At 44.9% G+C, this 17,128-nt stretch overlaps 2 protein-coding genes and 1 long non-coding RNA gene across 3 annotated transcripts; 1 reads left to right on the top strand and 2 right to left on the bottom strand.

Annotated features, from left to right (window-relative positions):
- The first annotated feature begins 8,577 nt into the window (after window positions 1-8,577).
- Window positions 8,578-11,917, top strand: LOC120691611. Its single transcript, XR_005682314.1, has 5 exons — window positions 8,578-9,631; window positions 9,704-9,775; window positions 9,864-10,081; window positions 10,988-11,060; window positions 11,145-11,917. It is a non-coding gene; the product is annotated as an uncharacterized LOC120691611 (long non-coding RNA).
- A 427-nt stretch (window positions 11,918-12,344) lies between these two features.
- Window positions 12,345-14,402, bottom strand: LOC120692461 (50S ribosomal protein L11-like). The gene is made up of 2 exons (XM_039975768.1): window positions 14,250-14,402; window positions 12,345-13,126 (listed from the first exon to the last, which is right to left on the bottom strand). The coding sequence occupies exon 2, from the start codon at window positions 13,107-13,109 to the stop codon at window positions 12,645-12,647; it is 465 nt and encodes a 154-aa protein (XP_039831702.1). The 5' UTR covers window positions 13,110-13,126; window positions 14,250-14,402; the 3' UTR covers window positions 12,345-12,644.
- Window positions 14,403-15,111: 709 nt separating this feature from the next.
- LOC120692114 (phosphatidylinositol N-acetylglucosaminyltransferase subunit P-like) lies at window positions 15,112-16,690 on the bottom strand. Its single transcript, XM_039975345.1, has 3 exons — window positions 16,311-16,690; window positions 15,937-16,055; window positions 15,112-15,758 (listed from the first exon to the last, which is right to left on the bottom strand). The coding sequence occupies exons 1-3, from the start codon at window positions 16,610-16,612 to the stop codon at window positions 15,640-15,642; spliced, it is 540 nt and encodes a 179-aa protein (XP_039831279.1). The 5' UTR covers window positions 16,613-16,690; the 3' UTR covers window positions 15,112-15,639.
- Window positions 16,691-17,128: the final 438 nt, after the last annotated feature.

Below are 17,128 nucleotides of genomic sequence, written 5' to 3'. Positions count from 1 at the left end.
GGACTGTTGTAAACAAATATGTCAGCTAGGGCTGAAGCTGGACTGCTCTCAGAAATATGTGCATCTCACAATCAACATTAGAGCTTGGCCAAAGAATCTGTGAGCATATTGGCATTGCAATAAAAGGATATATACAATACTTATGTGTTAGTTTTTATTATCAAGTGTCGCCGTCAGCGTTATTATGTGTATTATAATAGCCAGATAATGGAGAAGTAGAAGATTTACTCGTTCGCTTGGTCAGCTAGACCACACATAATTGATATTGGCCAGATAGATGTGTCTACACCCATCTTCAGCAAATAATTGCACACTGCTTCAAAGACATCTGATGCGTAATAATATACACTAACTTGTGGCTTGGAGTTTAGTACCAGACCATATTTTTGCTCAAGGTCTATCGCCAGCAGGACCAATGTTTATTATCTTGGATAAGCACAAAAATCTAGCAAAAATAAAATTTATCATGTCATCATCCTAGAATAAAATATAATAGATGAAAATTATGAATAGAAAAACAATAAAACACCACCCAGCCTGGTGCCCTCTATGTTTCCAGCGAGTTCTTTGCAAAAGATGTCAGTCTTGTTTAATTTCAAATGGTTCTAAATTAAAAGTACAAAAGGGTTAGTGAACACAAAAAAATGTACTTGCATTTTAAAAAAATAATGTACTTACTACATTCCCTTCTGAAAGAATAATGTATGGTTTATTGTCAGCCTTAACATACACTGAGCGTACAGTGCAAAGGAATCCATATGTCCCGTCGGTGCGAAGCATTTAACAAAATATTTTTCAGACATAAAATGATTATGAATGTCAAGTACACGATGTTCTCCCAGCGAATCAAGCTTTTCCAGCACATGCTTGGAGTACAAATGTTCCACTCGTTCATGGCAGCAGAAAGTTTTAAGCAGGGTTTTGGTACCGCTGAAAGTTGAAGGAAGGGTTAAGAAAATTCATATTCGAGTTAGAAAAGTTTCTGAAATTTGTTTACCTATTGGACCACAGCACACGTGCAATGTCATAATCTAATTGTGAGCATGATGGCACATGCACGCGTGCCTTAGCAAGAAGAGCTAATTTCTAGTTACTCCTGTCATCAGGTATGACCTCTGCTGAAAAAGGCCTCAGCTGCAACAGGCCATCATAGCAGGTGTCCACCCTCCTCTTTAACTGAAAAAGGTATGTGAACAAACCTGTTACATCTTGGACAAAGAAAATGATGCCTCTAACGAAATCTAGTTGTTACTTACGGGAGCTTCGCCATAGTCAAGTGTTAATTTAGCTTTACACTTGCTGGCAATGTCCGCTATTTCCTTTTTTGGTGTAAATGTTCACGCAAGGAGGGTTCAAGGTCTTTGTTGCGGTTATCGAACACTCCACATTATCTAAGTAATATACCTATCAAGCATAATTTAGTGTTAAGACAAACACAGTTGTAATAAGCAAAAAAAAAAATGAACAATTCAGACAAGGTTGAGTCATACCAATGGGACCATACAGCACCCACGAATGGTCCTGGTTATTTTCTTGTCTTTTTTCTTCGGGTTTGTTGTTTCTTTTCTCTTCTGTTCATGCCAATTCGTCACAGAGTCCCTCAAATCCTCATAAACTAATCTGGACCAGTCAATCTGTCCAATCATGTCCATGTTCCTCGTGTACATGACTGCCTTCTCATTGAGGGTGCTGCTACTGTATGGCAGCAGATACAAGCTTAGTACTACCATAAAGAAGCATCTGAGTTTAAGCTCGCTGTCTTCTTCCATTTTTTAAGGTTTTCAATAAATTGCAAAATGACAATTTCTCTCTTTTTTAATCATCTTTGCCAGCCTTCCCTCCCTTCCCAGTTCCCACTATTCCCACCCACTTGTGCTTCCTTGGCAGCCAATTGGTTAGTGTCATTACTGCCATCATCGTCTTTTTGATTGTCCTTCTGCTTCTTTTTTTGGTCATCTTCAGCCGGTCTATATATTGCGCAGCTCATTTTATTCTTTATTTCTTTCCTTCGTGCCGAACGCTGCAGGAATTACTCCAGTATCCACAGGAGACCTGGAACTTTATGAACAACCCATGGCGTGATCCTCAGGTCGGCCCCTGGCTTTATGTGCATGACTATGCTGTCTTTTTTCAAGTGTAGAATTGTCTAACAGCCACCATATCAAATCTCTTTTCCCTGGACTTTTCAATGTTGAGCTTAGAAAGGCACCTAGTCTGTACCTTTTGTAACACCCCTGTGTTAATCATGCTCGTTAACCACGTGTTTAATCGCTAATCCTGGCTTAAGCGCGTCGTTAGCGTTAACCGAGTCCGCGCGTTAAACATCTACTTACCGTTTTCGATCTCGTTTTTGTCATCGATCCGAGCTCCAAATCAACTTTCGCACAAAACGAAAGTTGTAGATCTTCTTTTCCTCTACAACTTTTATTTTGGCCAAATTTCATGTTCCCATATGGAATTTTGAGTTTCAACTGGTCAAAAATCGAGTCAAAAATCGTCAAACGAATGAACAGAGGAACTCCAGTGCTCAGCACTGTGCACGCCCGCGCCCATACCGGCGTCTGAACGCCGGCGAGCCACTCCACGCGTCGTTCATCCCGGCGATCCTCGTCGTCCGAGCGCCGCTCTTCTCCTCGCTAGGTCGAGAGGCTTCCAGTGCAATCCATTCCGTTCCCCTTCCTCACGCAGCGAGCGGACTGAGCGAACCCTAGCTCGTCACTCGCAGCGCCGGCCGTCGTTCGTCGCCCGGCCGTCGTTCCTCGCGCCCCGATCCTCCCGAACCCTGATCCACCTTGCCCTCCACCTCCTCCGCCTCATCCCGTGCCTGGTTGAGTTGTTTCCCGGCCGAATCGGCCTAGCACCGAGCTCCAGACCGCGGCCGCCATTGCCGACCTCCGACGAGCTCCGCCCCTCTACGCCGAGCTCCCTCTCCCGGCCATCCTCCGCTTCAAATTGAACCGCGGTGAGCTCCCCTACGACCTCCTCTCGCTCCCCGGCCTTTTCTCCACCCGAATCCGTGGCCGCCGCCGTCGAATCACCGCCGCGCCGCCGCGGAACGCGCCGCCCGCCGCGCGCCACCGCCGCGTGCCCTAGGGTCGCCAGGACCTCCTGGCCGCGGTGCCGCCCGCCTCCGCCGCCGGCCGGCCCGGGCCAAGCCGGAACGCGGCCGCCGCCGCGCGTCCTGCCCCAGCGCCGCCGTGGGCCATCCTGCGCCGCCCTACGCACGCACCCCTGCCCCCATCGCCCCGCCCCGGCCGCGACTGGGCCGCGCCGCGCCGCCGGCCGGGCTCCGCCGGCGGGACCGCGCCGCTCGGCCGCCGCGAGCCCTTTGGCCGCGCGCTGGCCCGTGCGGGGCAAAGCAGAGGAGGGGGAAGGCAGCTGGGCCGGCGCCCACTGCCATGTGGGGCCCGGCTGTCAGCCCCCCTTTTATCTTTTGTGTTTTCTTTAATTTTATCTCGGCTGAAACTTTGTAATTGCATAGAAATTCGTAGAAAAGTGCTAAAAATGCAAAATAAATTTTGTTAGGTTTCGAAAATCACAAGCTTCTGAGGAAAAATAATTGTGCATATGAATTGTCACTTTTGCTATGATGAAAATTCAGTTTGTGTTAAACCTAGTTTATTTATTACCGGTTGCTCTAGGGTTCTAAAAATTATGAAAAATTCACAGTGGCTTACTCATTTCATGTGTAGCCCACTGTAAAAGTTTCATGGCCTGTTTCTATGCACTTTTGGGTAGATCTATTTATGTTCCTTTTACATTGCTAGGGTTATTTAAATGCTTTGTTTGCAGCGAGTAATGTTGGAAAAATTCTGAGGCATACTTTACTACTTTCACTTTGAGCTAGTTAATTTTTGTTGCTGGGTCATGTTTGCAAGTTAGGTTTTTGCTTATAGTTTGCCCTAGCTATGCTCTTTTCCTTATTTTAGTGTGGTTGTTAATTTATTTCATGTATGTGTAACCTTAGCAAAGTAAGTCTCGGTTTTAATCCATGCTGCTCTAAGCAAAGTTAGTAGTTGTTTTTGGAAGGAAACACTTCAGGCTAATTTGAGTTGATCTTTTCATCGCTTTAAGTGCTCATGCATTGCACTGTGTTCTAATTGTGCATGACATATTTTTATTCGTGTAGACGCCGCGAACGAAGTTGCCTGCGAGTTGATCACTGAGCCGGTCCAGGAGCCACGAGCAGAAGAGCCGCAGAAGGACGCCGTTGAGCCCACTCCAGAGGTCTTCGTTAACCCCGCTGACCTGCAAGGCAAGCCCCGGAGCATAACCATAATTTAAATTATTCAATGTTTAATTAAGTATTGTGCATTTATGTTCTAGGAGTTGAATGGAACCATAGTATGCATGTTTTCTCTAGGTACCGTGGGCCTATACTAGTATGCAGGTGTCGATAGAAATGCTTTGCTAAATAGGATTTCGGTAGAAGTCGAGTGATTACTGTCACTCGCGAGTTTAGGATTTTGATTCCTTAGCTATGGCTTTGAAATGATTTGTTGAGTAAAGAGAAATGGAGACCGGGCGGAATTGAATTGGATTAATGGTATGGAATGGATGAAAAGAAATCTCCGCCTGTGTCGATTGAGGACTGTTGCGTTGTTGGCAGTGTTGACTGAGTTTGAACAGTACTAACCACATGCCGGAAGTAGGAGGTAGTCGAAACCGGTAAGCTAATTACCTGAATTGCAACGATACTTTGAATCGCGACCTGCTACTCTGGGAGTGGAATGATGGCGGGTGTTGGATAGTATGTCGCCTCGGGGTTCTCAGAGAGTTCGCCGTGAGGGACCCTTCACCCGGGTTTTGGCAGGCGTGATTCAGACGTCGGGGTGATGATGGGAACAGTTGACGTGTGTGGCCCGACGGGGTTTACGCGTGTCGTGTGAGTTAGGTCCACCTTGCAAGGTTAAATCGGATCGATTCGCCGTCTCTCTCGGTTAAGAGAACCTTGGTCACTTTGTCACATCGTAGTAAGAAAGCGAATTGAAAACGGAATGGAAAAGGGCTGGGTTGTGAGTTTTGAAAGATAATCTGCTCCACCATGTGTGTTCTAGATGTTTAGGCGAATTTAGTTAATACTTGGTATACTAAATGGAGCTAAAATATTGAAGGTAAGGATTCACTTCTAGCAGCATTTCAGCAAAAGAACTCCAGAGCCCAAAAAGCTTTGCATGTCTAGGTAATGGGCTAAGTATACCCAAAGTCGGGTAAGCCTTGCTGAGTATTAGTATACTCAGGGTTGTTGAACCTTTTTAGCAGGTTGTATCCCCGCTGACTTCGAGGAGATCTGTGCGTCCTGGATTGGACAGCCGCTTCCTCCGGGTTGGACCGTCGAGTGGGCCCCGTCTTCCCCGTGAAGTTTGGGCAGGTTGACATCACATCGGTGGGCAGGATGTGGAGCTCACCTTGTATCGTCGTCGTGGCTATCGTATTGTATTTCAAACTCAGTTTTAAACTTCCGCTGTGCTTTTGAACTCTGTTGTTTGTATTTAAACCTTTTATGTAAAACTGGTGTTGTAAATTAATTTGAAGACTTCTGTGTGCTGATATCACCTGTGCTCGTCTTCGTACGGGTCTAAGTGCAATTGTGATCCTGGAGTACAGTAGTTTAATCGGGATTTTACCCGACAGCCTGTCTGGTTACACCGTTTTAAGTGCACAGTAACTTGATTAAGTATTAAGATGATGGTTAGTGCATTTAAGCTGGTTTAATTTGGACGGTGCTGCTACACCTTTCAACCTCACTTTGATCCTTAGTACCGAGGGTTGCAAGTGCCTTTATGACATGGTCAGGACAACACCTTGTGATGGGAGTGAGGGAAGGGTTTTTTTGTGTAAAATAAAGCATCAGATTGATCCACGAAATGAGTAGTCTAAATTTGCTGGCTTAAAAAAGATGAATTACCGCATCACCATGTTGGTCTTCTTAGGTTCTGCCATCACCTTGCACCACTTCAGTCATCGAATGAATAATCTAAAAACAATCATAAATCTTGTCTCATATCAACTCATTTACAGAAAGTTTATTTGGGGATTATGTAACACCCCGCCCATCACTTGAGCCCAAGGAGCTACTTCAACTACTACCAACATCAGTTTAACTAATATACCCTAATACCATGATCTGAATTGATCATTTGAAAGCAAAAAATCTTGGTGGGGATGGGGACTGAGGAGAGATGCAAGAGGGCAAATTGGACAGTGTCGCGTGGTCGACGATGCCCACATGCCCTGATCTAGGGTTATGGGCTCAGGTCGTTTGAGTTGTTCTAGCGAGCGGAGGAGGGAAGGAAGGAGGCGCACCGGTGGAGCGTATTGCCGGGAACAGGGGCGGAGCTATGTTGAGCTCCGTGGGTGCCCATGCACCCACACCAAAATACAAGTTCAGTGTTAATCAACAAATTTTCACCATAGAAATAATAGGACAAGCAGCAAATCCATGGACAGTGCACCCCCCCCCCCCTCCATTCAGCTCTAGCTTCGCCCCTGGCCGGGAAGAGCTTGTCGCCGGGAAGAGACTGAGCGCCGGCGGATCACCCTAAACTTGAGATGATATGAAACAAGGTTTATGATTGTTTTTAGATTCTTCATTCGATGGCTGAAGTGGTGCAAGGTGATGGAAGAACCCAAGAAGACCAACATGGTGATGCAGTAATTAATTTTTTTTAAGCCAGCAAATTTAGACTACTCATTTCATGGATCAATATGATGCTTTATTTTACACAAAAAAAAACTTCCCTCACTCTCATCACAAGGTGTTGTCCTGACTATGAGCGAAGTGAGGTTGAAAGGTACAGACTTGTACCTTTCTAAGCTTAACATTGAAAAGCCCGGGGAAAAGAGATTTGATACGATGGCTGTTAGACAATTCTACCCTTGAAAAAGACAGCATAGTCATGCGCATAAAGCTAGGGGCCGACCTGAGGATCACGCCATGGGTTGTTCATAAAGTTCTGGGTCTCCGAGTCGACACTGGCGTAATTCCTGCAGCGTTCAGCACAAAGGAAAGAAATAAAGAATACAATGAGCTGCGCAATATACAGAACGGCTGAAGATGACAAAAAAAAAGAAGCAGAAGGACAATCAAAAAGACTATGATGGCAGCAATGACACTAACCAATTGGCTGCCAAGGAAGCACAAGTGGGTGGGAATAGTGGGAAGGGAGGGAAGGCTGGCAAAGATGATGAAAAAAAGGAGAGAAATTGTCATTTTGCGATTTATTGAAAACCTTAAGAAATGGAAGAAGACAGCGAGCTTAAACTCAGATGCTTCTTTATGGTAGTACTAAGCTCGTATCTGCTGCCATGCAGTAGCAGCACCCTCAATGAGAAGACAGTCATGTACACAAGGAACATGGACATGATTGGACAGATTGACTAGTCCAGATTAGTTTATGAGGATTTGAGGGACTCTGTGACGAATTGACATGAACAGAAGAGAAAAGAAACAACAAACCCGAACAAAAAAGACAAGAAAATAACCAGGACCATCCATGGGTGTTGTATGGTCCCATTGTTATGACTCAACCTTGTTTAAATTGTTCCTTTTTTCCTTATTACAAATGTGTTTGTCTTAACACTAAATTATGCTTGACAGGAATATTACTTAGATAATGTGGAGTGTTCGATAACCGCAACGAAGACCTTGAACCCTCCTCGCGTGAACATTTACACCAAAAAAGGAAATAGCAGACATTGCCAGCAAGTGTAAAGCTAAATTAATACTTAACTATGGCGAAGCTCTGCTAAGTAACAACTTGTCGGGTACCATGATTAGGGGCACCCTAATCGGGGGACTAAATCTCCCTAAAAACGCAAACACATGTTAGGCAACCGGGCCCACGAAGGCCTACAGCCTCTCTCCAATCCAAAGGAAAGAAAAGGACTCAAAGAAGCCAAATCCACGGCCCAAGTACACAGTGTGGCCCATCCGCACCCCCCCTCGAACCCGCGGGGCAATCTCCGCCTCGCGCGAGGGCCTCCCACCAAGACCCTCAACAAACGCCCCATGTCTCCGCCTTGCTCGAGGGTAGGGAGCCTACCCTCGGGGGAGCGGATCGTCTCCGCCTCGCTCGAGGCCACCCCTAGACGGAAAGGACAAACGGCCCTTCCGCTCACCCGCCCGCCGTACGAAGGCATTGAATGCCAACCACTCCTCCGCGGCGCCCGGGTCAAACAACGTCAGGCCGCCACTCCGCACAGTGGCTGCGACCGGAGTTCCGTCCGCCAACTCCGGTCACTGCTCCGCCATTGCGGGCGCTGTGGCGACACTGTGGGAACCTGCGACGCTGTGCGAAACGTGCTCGGCACTGCTCCAGCCACTGTGCTGCCAACTCCCCGTACCTCCTTCGTACTTTCCCCTCCGCGGAACCCTCGATCAAGCAAGGGCATGGCCCTCGAAAGCGGCCCCGACCTTGACTAGGACAAAACCCCCGCTTGCAGGACCCTCGGAGCGTCGCCACGCCACGCCTGGAGGACGGTACCCTCCACAGCAACTACCACGCCACCCACTGGAGCTGCCAGGATGCCAGCGCGATCTCCGCAAGGCCAAGGATGACTGCCACGCCAGGCGTCATACCCCATAGTGTACTTTCTACAGTGCTCGACCACTGCACCCCCGCGATTCGGGGAGAAGACGACGACTTCCGCGATCTCCCCGTACATGTACACCGCCCCTCCTTGTGTCTATAAAAGGGGGAGGCGGGCTCTATCTTATCCATCCGGGCAGAACACCACACTCAGCACCACTCACAGAGCACACACACTCTTCTGAGCCCCGATATTGGCACTCGCCTCAATCAACTCCTCCTCTAGCAGAGACCTGAGAGCTTCCCTCCCTCTCTCGCCTCGCTTGTACCTCCTACTACAGGCACCCCCGGTGCAACATAGTACAGTGCACTCGCACACTCTTTTGCTGGACGTACGGCCGGAACTAGGATAAACCCGTGTGTGACTGTGTTGCCTCTTGCATCAATCATTTAGGACTAGAGACACGCAACATCATCACAAGTTGGTGCCGGACCACCAGGTCAGGACACCGACACAACTAGATTTCGTTAGAGGCATCATTTCTTTCTCCAAGATGCAACAGGTTTGTTTACTTACCTTTTTCAGTTAAAGAGGAGGGTGGACACCTGCTATGATGGCCTGTTGCAGCTGAGGCCTTTTTCAGCAGAGGTCATACCTGATGACAGGAGTAACCAGAAATTAGCTCTTGTTGCTAAGACACGCGCGCATGTACCACCATGCTCACAATTAGATTATGACATTGCACGTGTGCTGTGGTCAAATAGGTAAACAAATTTCAGAAACTTTTCTAAGTCAAATATGAATTTTCTTAACCTTTCCTTCAACTTTCAGCGGTACCTAAACCCTGCTTAAAACTTTCTGCTGCCATGAACGATTGGAACATTTATACTCCAAGCATGTGCTGGAAAAGCTTGATTCGCCGGGAGAACATCGTGTACTTGACATTCATAATCATTTTACATCTAAAAAATATTTTTTTAAATGCTTCGCACCGACAGGACATATGGATTCATTTGCACTATACGCTCAGTGTATGTTGTGGAATCATCAATGGAAGGCTGACAATAAACAATACATTATTCTTTCGGAAGGGAATGTGGTAAGTACATTATTTTGTAAAATGCAAGTATATTTTTTCGTGTTCACTAACCCTTTTGTATTTTTATTTTAGAACCATTTGAAATTAAACAAGACTGGCATCCTGAGCAAAGAACTCGCTGGAAATATAGAGGGCACCAGGCTGGTTGGTGTTTTATTGTTTTTCTATTCACAATTTTCATCTATTATATTTTATTCTAGGATGATGACATGGTACATTTTATTTTTGCTAGATTTTTGTGCCTATCCAAGATAATAAACATTGGTCCTGCTGGTGATAGACCTTGAGCAAAAAATGTGGTCTGGTACTGAACTCCAAGCCACAAGTTAGTGTATATTATTGCGCATCAGATGTGTTTGAAGTAGTGTGCGGTTATTTGCTGAAGATGAGTGTAGACACATCTATCTGGCCATTATCATTTATGCGTGGTCTTGCTGATCAAGCGAACGAGTAAGTCTTCTACTTCTCCATTATCTGGCTATTATAATACCCATAATAACGTTGACGGCAACACTTGATAATAAAAACTAACACATAGGTATTGTATATATCCTTTTATTGCAATGCCAATGTGCTCACAGATTCTTTGGCCAGCAAAATAATAATGATACGAGCTTTAATGTTGATGTGCCGTGAATGTTCTCTGAATCCCTATATGCTCTTCTAAACTGTTGTAAGATGCACATATTTCTGAGAGCAGTCCAGCTTCAGCCCTAGCTGACATATTTGTTTACAGCAGTCCTAATTGAAAAGGGCCTACGGTATCTGCAGTTCATCATAGAATTTGTTACTCATGATAGTGCTGTCTCTCTTACCATACAATTATGTCTACATGGCTCTATTTCTCACCATCAAAATTATATACAACTCAAAAACTAGCATCCATTTTATACAATTTCAATCATAGATACTTGCCTACTTATGTTATACAGACTGCATTTTCTGCTCCTTGAACTTTACGATTACAGTCCCAACAGCCCCAACCACTAGAACATGCCTGGAAAACAGCATCTTTGGTTCGAATCTACTCTGGTGCAGGTAGAAGTAGAATGTTCTTCTCATGCAGCCAATCGAGCTTCATCAGAGTCTGGAATGACAATGTCAGTCCTCATCATCGACCTGTTTACTTGCTGGTCCTGTTGGTTGCTGAATGTGTCAAGCTCAGCAAGCAGAGATACACAGTCTTCTGACTGGTGTGGCTTGGGCTCATCAAATCATGAATGCCAATACTATACACAGATTTTCTGAGACTTACCAACTGCTTGTCATTGACCGTTAATCTAATTCAGCAAGCAATGCGAGATGATTTGTGCTCACCAATCTTCATGGAACTTAATTGTTGAACTATTATTGCAGCTTTGATTGCGGGGTCCATGTGCTGATGTGCATTGAAGGTTTTGAAAGAAAGGAAATATATGGTTATGATAAGGTTAGTGCTTGCTTGATGTATTTTTTATTTTATTTTTATTGTTTACTAATCCCAGAAATACTTAATGTTTGTCTTAAAGTACAGGAAATGGTTTTGCTGTACTGGAAGAAAGCTGCAGTTGGGCTCATCTACAACGAAGCAAATAAGGCCCAGCTTGGACGATCATGTCTTGCAGTTCTTCTGGCTTCATCTTCTTGCACGATTATGTCTTGTTTCTCGGGCATAACCAATCACTTTGTTTCCATGGTAAGGAATATCCGCAGGTGAAACCAAATCATGTCTATCTCACTGATGGCTCTAAGTCAGCATCTATGAAGTGCAAGTTGCTTTGCCGCCTTGTTGTTGGCATCCTCGACTTAGAGACCAAGATCATGGATGAAATTGTATTTCCCCGGGAATGGTCCAACAGCATGGCTCCTTTGCTGATCATACCGAACCCCGGAAAGATGGCTTGCATTTCATAGTATTGTACCTCTTCCGGTTTGAACAATTGTTTGGTAATGTCTTCTTTGTATTGTGAGAACCGACTAGTTGGTTGTTGCATAAATTGCTATTTGAACTGAGTACCCCTTGGCAGCCATGTCCTTGCTGCACACGCCGCATTCCTGTGGGACACAGAACGCCAACAGGCCTAGGAGCTTGGCTATGCGGGGTTCGCGCGCTCCAGCTCTCGTTTCTGGCTTCGGCAACCTGAAGTCCTGAACTGCCTGTGTCATCTCCGAATCACTGAATGAAGCTAGCATGATAGTAGTCCTTGTGTTTGTTTCAGTAGCTTACTTATTATATAGTCAACATAGGCTGGTGCGGCCTGTCTGTACTTGTTTAGCTTCAACAATGTGCAAGCAGATCTCAGGTTTTCTTTCGGGGCTTCATCTTGATCTGTTAATTTCTGTATGCTTATGTGAAGATGCAAAACTAGCCTGCTGCTATACAGATAAGTTTCAGTTGTTGCTGTCGTGCTGTGTTCGTTGATATGCTATGAACAATCCTTCCTATCGGTTCAATCCCAGATGAATTTTAGCTCAATTTTAACAGAAGAAAATTGGCGACTTGTACATCTATTGCGCCCTACGTGCCGACTGATGTTTCTTCAGTTTACTCCCATGCATTCTGAATTTCTTTGCGGATATAAAGACATAGGTGGTATATATTCCACAAAAAAAAATCAGAATGACATCGATGAAGCTTGCAGATACATAGATGTGTAAATTTTAAAAGCCCACAGCAAAATACGTGGCACTCAAAAACCAAAACTACTACTTGAAACTTCACCACACTGCTCAATTCTGAAGCTAACGTGTTCACAAAGGCAATGGTTTGCTACTCAATAAGGTTCAGGTAACATATTCAGCTAAAAGGCCTCTGTTTGAAAGTGCAAGACATAGGAAGAAATATATTAGTTGCTGCCTCTGAAAGAGGGTGCAGATAGAAGCTGATACAGAAGAAGCAACTATACTTCCTACAGTAATCAAATGTCTCTATTTCGTCCAGATCAAACAAAACCGAACTCATACAGATGAGAGAGCGAACTAAGCTTGGAATTTGGTCCGACAAATTGTGCTTGAGATTAGACTGCCAGCCCACTCAAAGGTCTTTAACAATTTCAATGCCCATGGAGTTAGCAGTCCCAATGATGGTTTTGCATAATGCCTCGATTGACACGTGCTTGCAAAATGGATCAGACTGCTTCAGTTTTGCAATCTCATACACATGGCGAAGAGTGAGGGATGACACTGTGTTGTGGCCTGGGCGACTGCTGGCAGTCTCAATTCCTGCTGCTTTCTTCAGGAACCATGAAACTGAAGGTGACTTGACTACAAACTCGAATGTACTATCCTTGTAGGCAGTCAAAGTAACTTGCATCGGAGTATCCGCCTTGTACTTCTGTGTCCTGGCATTGAAATCTTTGCAGAATGCCATCAAATTAAGCCTATAGAAACCCAGAGCTGGTCCAACTGGTGGTGCGGGGCGTGCAGCGCCAGCAGGAACTAGAAGACGGATTGTTGCTAAAATTGGTTTTCTTGCTGCTGCATCTTTGAGAGTTGCCATGTTACTGCTTTACAGATCTGCAACGAAAGTTCTGTTTCAAACTACCAACAGTTGCAATTGCACAGAGTAATTTAAATGAAGCACAAACTATGACCATTACAACAAAGTGCTCTTGGAAATACATGAGTGATCCATTTAAATTCAGTGTTTCTGTTCACCTTCTTGGATGCTTTGGTCACATGAAGCGGGTTACTTGATGCGAAGTAAATGTCACAAAAACTACCATTCATCTAAAATTGCACGGATACCAACAAACTAAAGACCAAGCATGCCTATTCGACAATTTTTTTTAAAAACTTCAGCGAAAAGGCTAGGTAATAAGATATGCTCCAAAATGACAAGTACAGACTTGCAGGCCTCCAATCGTTGCTCTAAAGCTGAAATACAATACCGTAAACATACCACAACACTAAGGCCTGCTAATTTCGCAATGATAATAGTTTACTTTTCATGGCTGCTTGTGACATTCTTACCTTGAAAACACTGCAATACCAACTCAAGAAGAAGAAAAACCTCCAACGAGGCACCGACAGTATCCAAGTAACAGAGTGCGCTATAAAATGTCTACTGATCTTTTTCCATTATCTTAAGATAAAAGTATAAAACAAAGAAGCTTCATCACTAGTTACAAGTTTATACTGAAATCTCTCCGCAAGGTTCCATAGTGACGGAAGATGTTCTCAGAGATGATCATGAACATGACTTAACTATAAACATACAGGCACAGCCTACAGGTAAGAAATGTAGTATCACGTCGTGATAAACAACAGAGCTGTCTATGGAAATCTAGAAATCCTTTGTAGCTTATCTCTTAATAGCAAAAGAGAAAAGAAAAAACTATTCTCACTGTGGAACCAGGTATTGAAATGGATTTCAGGATACTTGAGACTTGAACAAAAAACTACACAGTAGACCATAATTGGTGCAGACATATAAATCCTGTGAACCAGAAAGAACATGATTGAATGGAGGCAACAACAAACATTTTAGTAGAAGGGAGACCTTCCGTGATCACGTATACAACTGTTCTAATATCCCATCAGATCCTAATACAAACTCCATACGTTAGGATTTGGGTGTTCGATTTCGCGCAGCAGGATGGGAAGGGTAGGGATTAGGGAAGGGAATGGACGGGCATACCCCTGTCGGATGCTCGTCGCCGGTGAAGCGCCCGACGAAGAACTGGCGGGCGGCGCCACTCGCCCTGTCGCCGCCGCTAGGAAGGCTACCAAAGGGAGTGAAAGGCGTGGGGGAAGAGAGCCGGCGGAGGCTGTCAGTTTGCACAGGCCCACGGGCCACAATTCGTCCGCGTCAATCAGCAGGGCCCAGTTTGGCGGCAAACAAAAGCTAACCACAGCTGTCGCGGGCTCGCGGCCTCGCCAGAGACGGGAGCTTGAAGCCACAGCCCACTACGGCACGAGGAGCGACAAAAGCATCCTTGTAGGCACAGTCAAAGTAACTTGCATCGGACCGATAAATTTTTAAGGCTGACCTCACCAGCCTGCGGTGGCGTTCCGCGAGAGGCGTCCAGCGGGCGACGTGGCGGGGGCTGCGGAGCCGGGGCCGGGCCACGTGTGCCGTGGCGTCGCGTGGGGGGCGGCTGGAGGGATGCTAGTGAGGTCAGCCTAACAAATCATCTAGACACCATCCTGATTTGAAAATTATTATTTTTATATCTCACAAACGAAATCGTATTTGGACAAGATATTTTACAAAGTTGTGTATCATCATATTATCTACATGTCTGATTTTTTTTGATAAATTTAAATGAGTTTTTTGCCATGGTTTGCACAGGTTTTCACGAAGATTGTGGTTTCCACTAGATATGATGCCCACTAATATAAATATGTTGCATCAACGATCCGTGATATCCAATATCAGAGAGAAATGAGGACTACTGATAACATTTCCTTAAATACTGAGCATACAATTGAGAATGGCAGTTAGATGAAAGAAGCCATAAAGAGAAGTGCAGAACTAAACAAATCATCCACCTATAACGAGCCATCAAGCCATCAATTTAACAAGCCGATGGAAAATGGTTTACAAAGAGGTGAACTGTGCTGAGGAAAGAACTATCATACAGACAAAAAAAAATCTATTACTCCCTCCGTTCCAAATTATAGGTCATTTGACTTTTTTGACACCAAGTTTGACCACTCGTCTTATTCAAAAAATTTATGCAAACATAGTCAAATTTACACCATTCTTCAAGAACTTGTATTAATAAAGTAAGCCATAACAAAAAAAGTGATGTTTTGCACAAATTTTTGAATAAGACGAGTGACCAAACTTGGGATTGAAAAAGTCAAACGACCTGCAATTTGGAACGGTGGGAGTACAGTACCGTACATTGCATTACTACACAAGATACACGTTAAGTTGTACACAGGGGAACTGGGGAAGCCTGGGGGTTCTTTAACACACAAAAAAAAATCCTGAAGGTTCAATTTCCCCGATTTCTTATGAAGGCAAACTGAAAGTTCACTTAATGTATTTCTCCATCTTGGTACTCCAATCTTCTGAGCAATCAGGTTTTACCAAACATAAGATTGTTGGTCTGAACAACACTAATGTCTGAAATGGGATCGATGGGCTTCTCCTCTTCCAATGCAGGAGAAAACACGATGCGCTCCCGACTATTTTCATCTGTGAATTGAAATAGGTAAGATTATAATTATGATGGCTTTGCAGTACGCCAGTACCTGAAGAAAACCAACACTGATGCTAAAGAGAAGCAAGAACGAAGGACATGTAAACTATATCTAGGAACAAGAAGTTGCAGAACAATAGGAAAACACGAAGGGGGAAAGGAATTGAGTGTCACCGAAGATAGTGCTGAAGGAAGTCGGGGGAGGAGTGGCGAGGAAGTTGAGACCCATATAGATGACCATGGACAGTGCCACCGCAACAATCACGAACGATGGCACCGCCAATGCCCAGTACCTGAACGACAGGAAACACAGCAACCAAACAAGCCTGCAATAAGATCCGAATTGAACTGATTCATAACTACAAGAAGCAATACTACGGACGCAGTGCATTTGTGACCTTCATGTTTCATTTAATTTTATCTTCGATCATTTCATTTGGTGCCTAATCCAGTGCTGACTGCTGACGGCACACAATTCAGAACGAGCTACAACAAAATGCAGAGAAATGATCATGGGCCAGGAGGGTGAGCAGACAAGCAGCACATACTTGCTAGGGTAGTAGGTGATGCCGAGGGAACGGAGGCAGGGTTCGGGCGTGTAGGCCCAAGCGAGGTAGACGGCGGTGGCGATGACGGTGGTGATGGATCCGACGAAGCCGTACACCTCCGACGGCTTGGGGCCGTGGTCGCGGGCGGCGAAGGAGGGGGACCCCGAGGAGGGATCCCAGTCGCGGTGGGCTCGGCGTCTGCGGAGGCGGCTGACCGTCTGCCTGGGGCTGTGAACCACCAGCGACGGCGACGCCGGCGGCGGCGGCGACCACTCCCTCATCTTCCGCACCACATTGTCCATTTCGGCAACAGCGAAGTGCACAAGGGGGAAGGGCCTTTGCTCTTCATGGGCCAAGTGAACAGATGGGCTACCATCAAATTGCTAGCAGAGTAGTCTAGTGCATCTTTGTTTTCCGGGACCCCAGTAGCTTGTTGACTTTGTTATTAATTTTTTTTACCAACCAGAATCTTGTTACATGGTAAATGAATGTTTTGAGGAAAATTGATCTGGTGGGCAGCGTATTTGTCTATTTGAAGTTTGTAATGACAGTCTGGTAGTCACATGCAGCCGGTGGACCTAGGATTTTGAACTTAAGGTAGGCCTAGCAGAAAAATTCAAAGCGTAATGCGGTATAATTTAGTAGCACTTTGATGGAAGTACTAATAAGTAATAACAGTGTATATAACAAAAAAAATTTACAATAGTAATTGAAAAAATTCCATAACAAATCTAAAAGGTTCCATAATAAGTCTAAGTCAACAAATCAGTTTGAAACTCAAATAAATTATAATATAAAGAGTTGCAATGATAATAAAA

This window comes from Panicum virgatum, chromosome 9N, assembly GCF_016808335.1.
Source record: "Panicum virgatum strain AP13 chromosome 9N, P.virgatum_v5, whole genome shotgun sequence".
Lineage (NCBI taxonomy): Eukaryota > Viridiplantae > Streptophyta > Magnoliopsida > Poales > Poaceae > Panicum > Panicum virgatum.
This window is presented reverse-complemented; position numbering and strand designations above follow the sequence as displayed.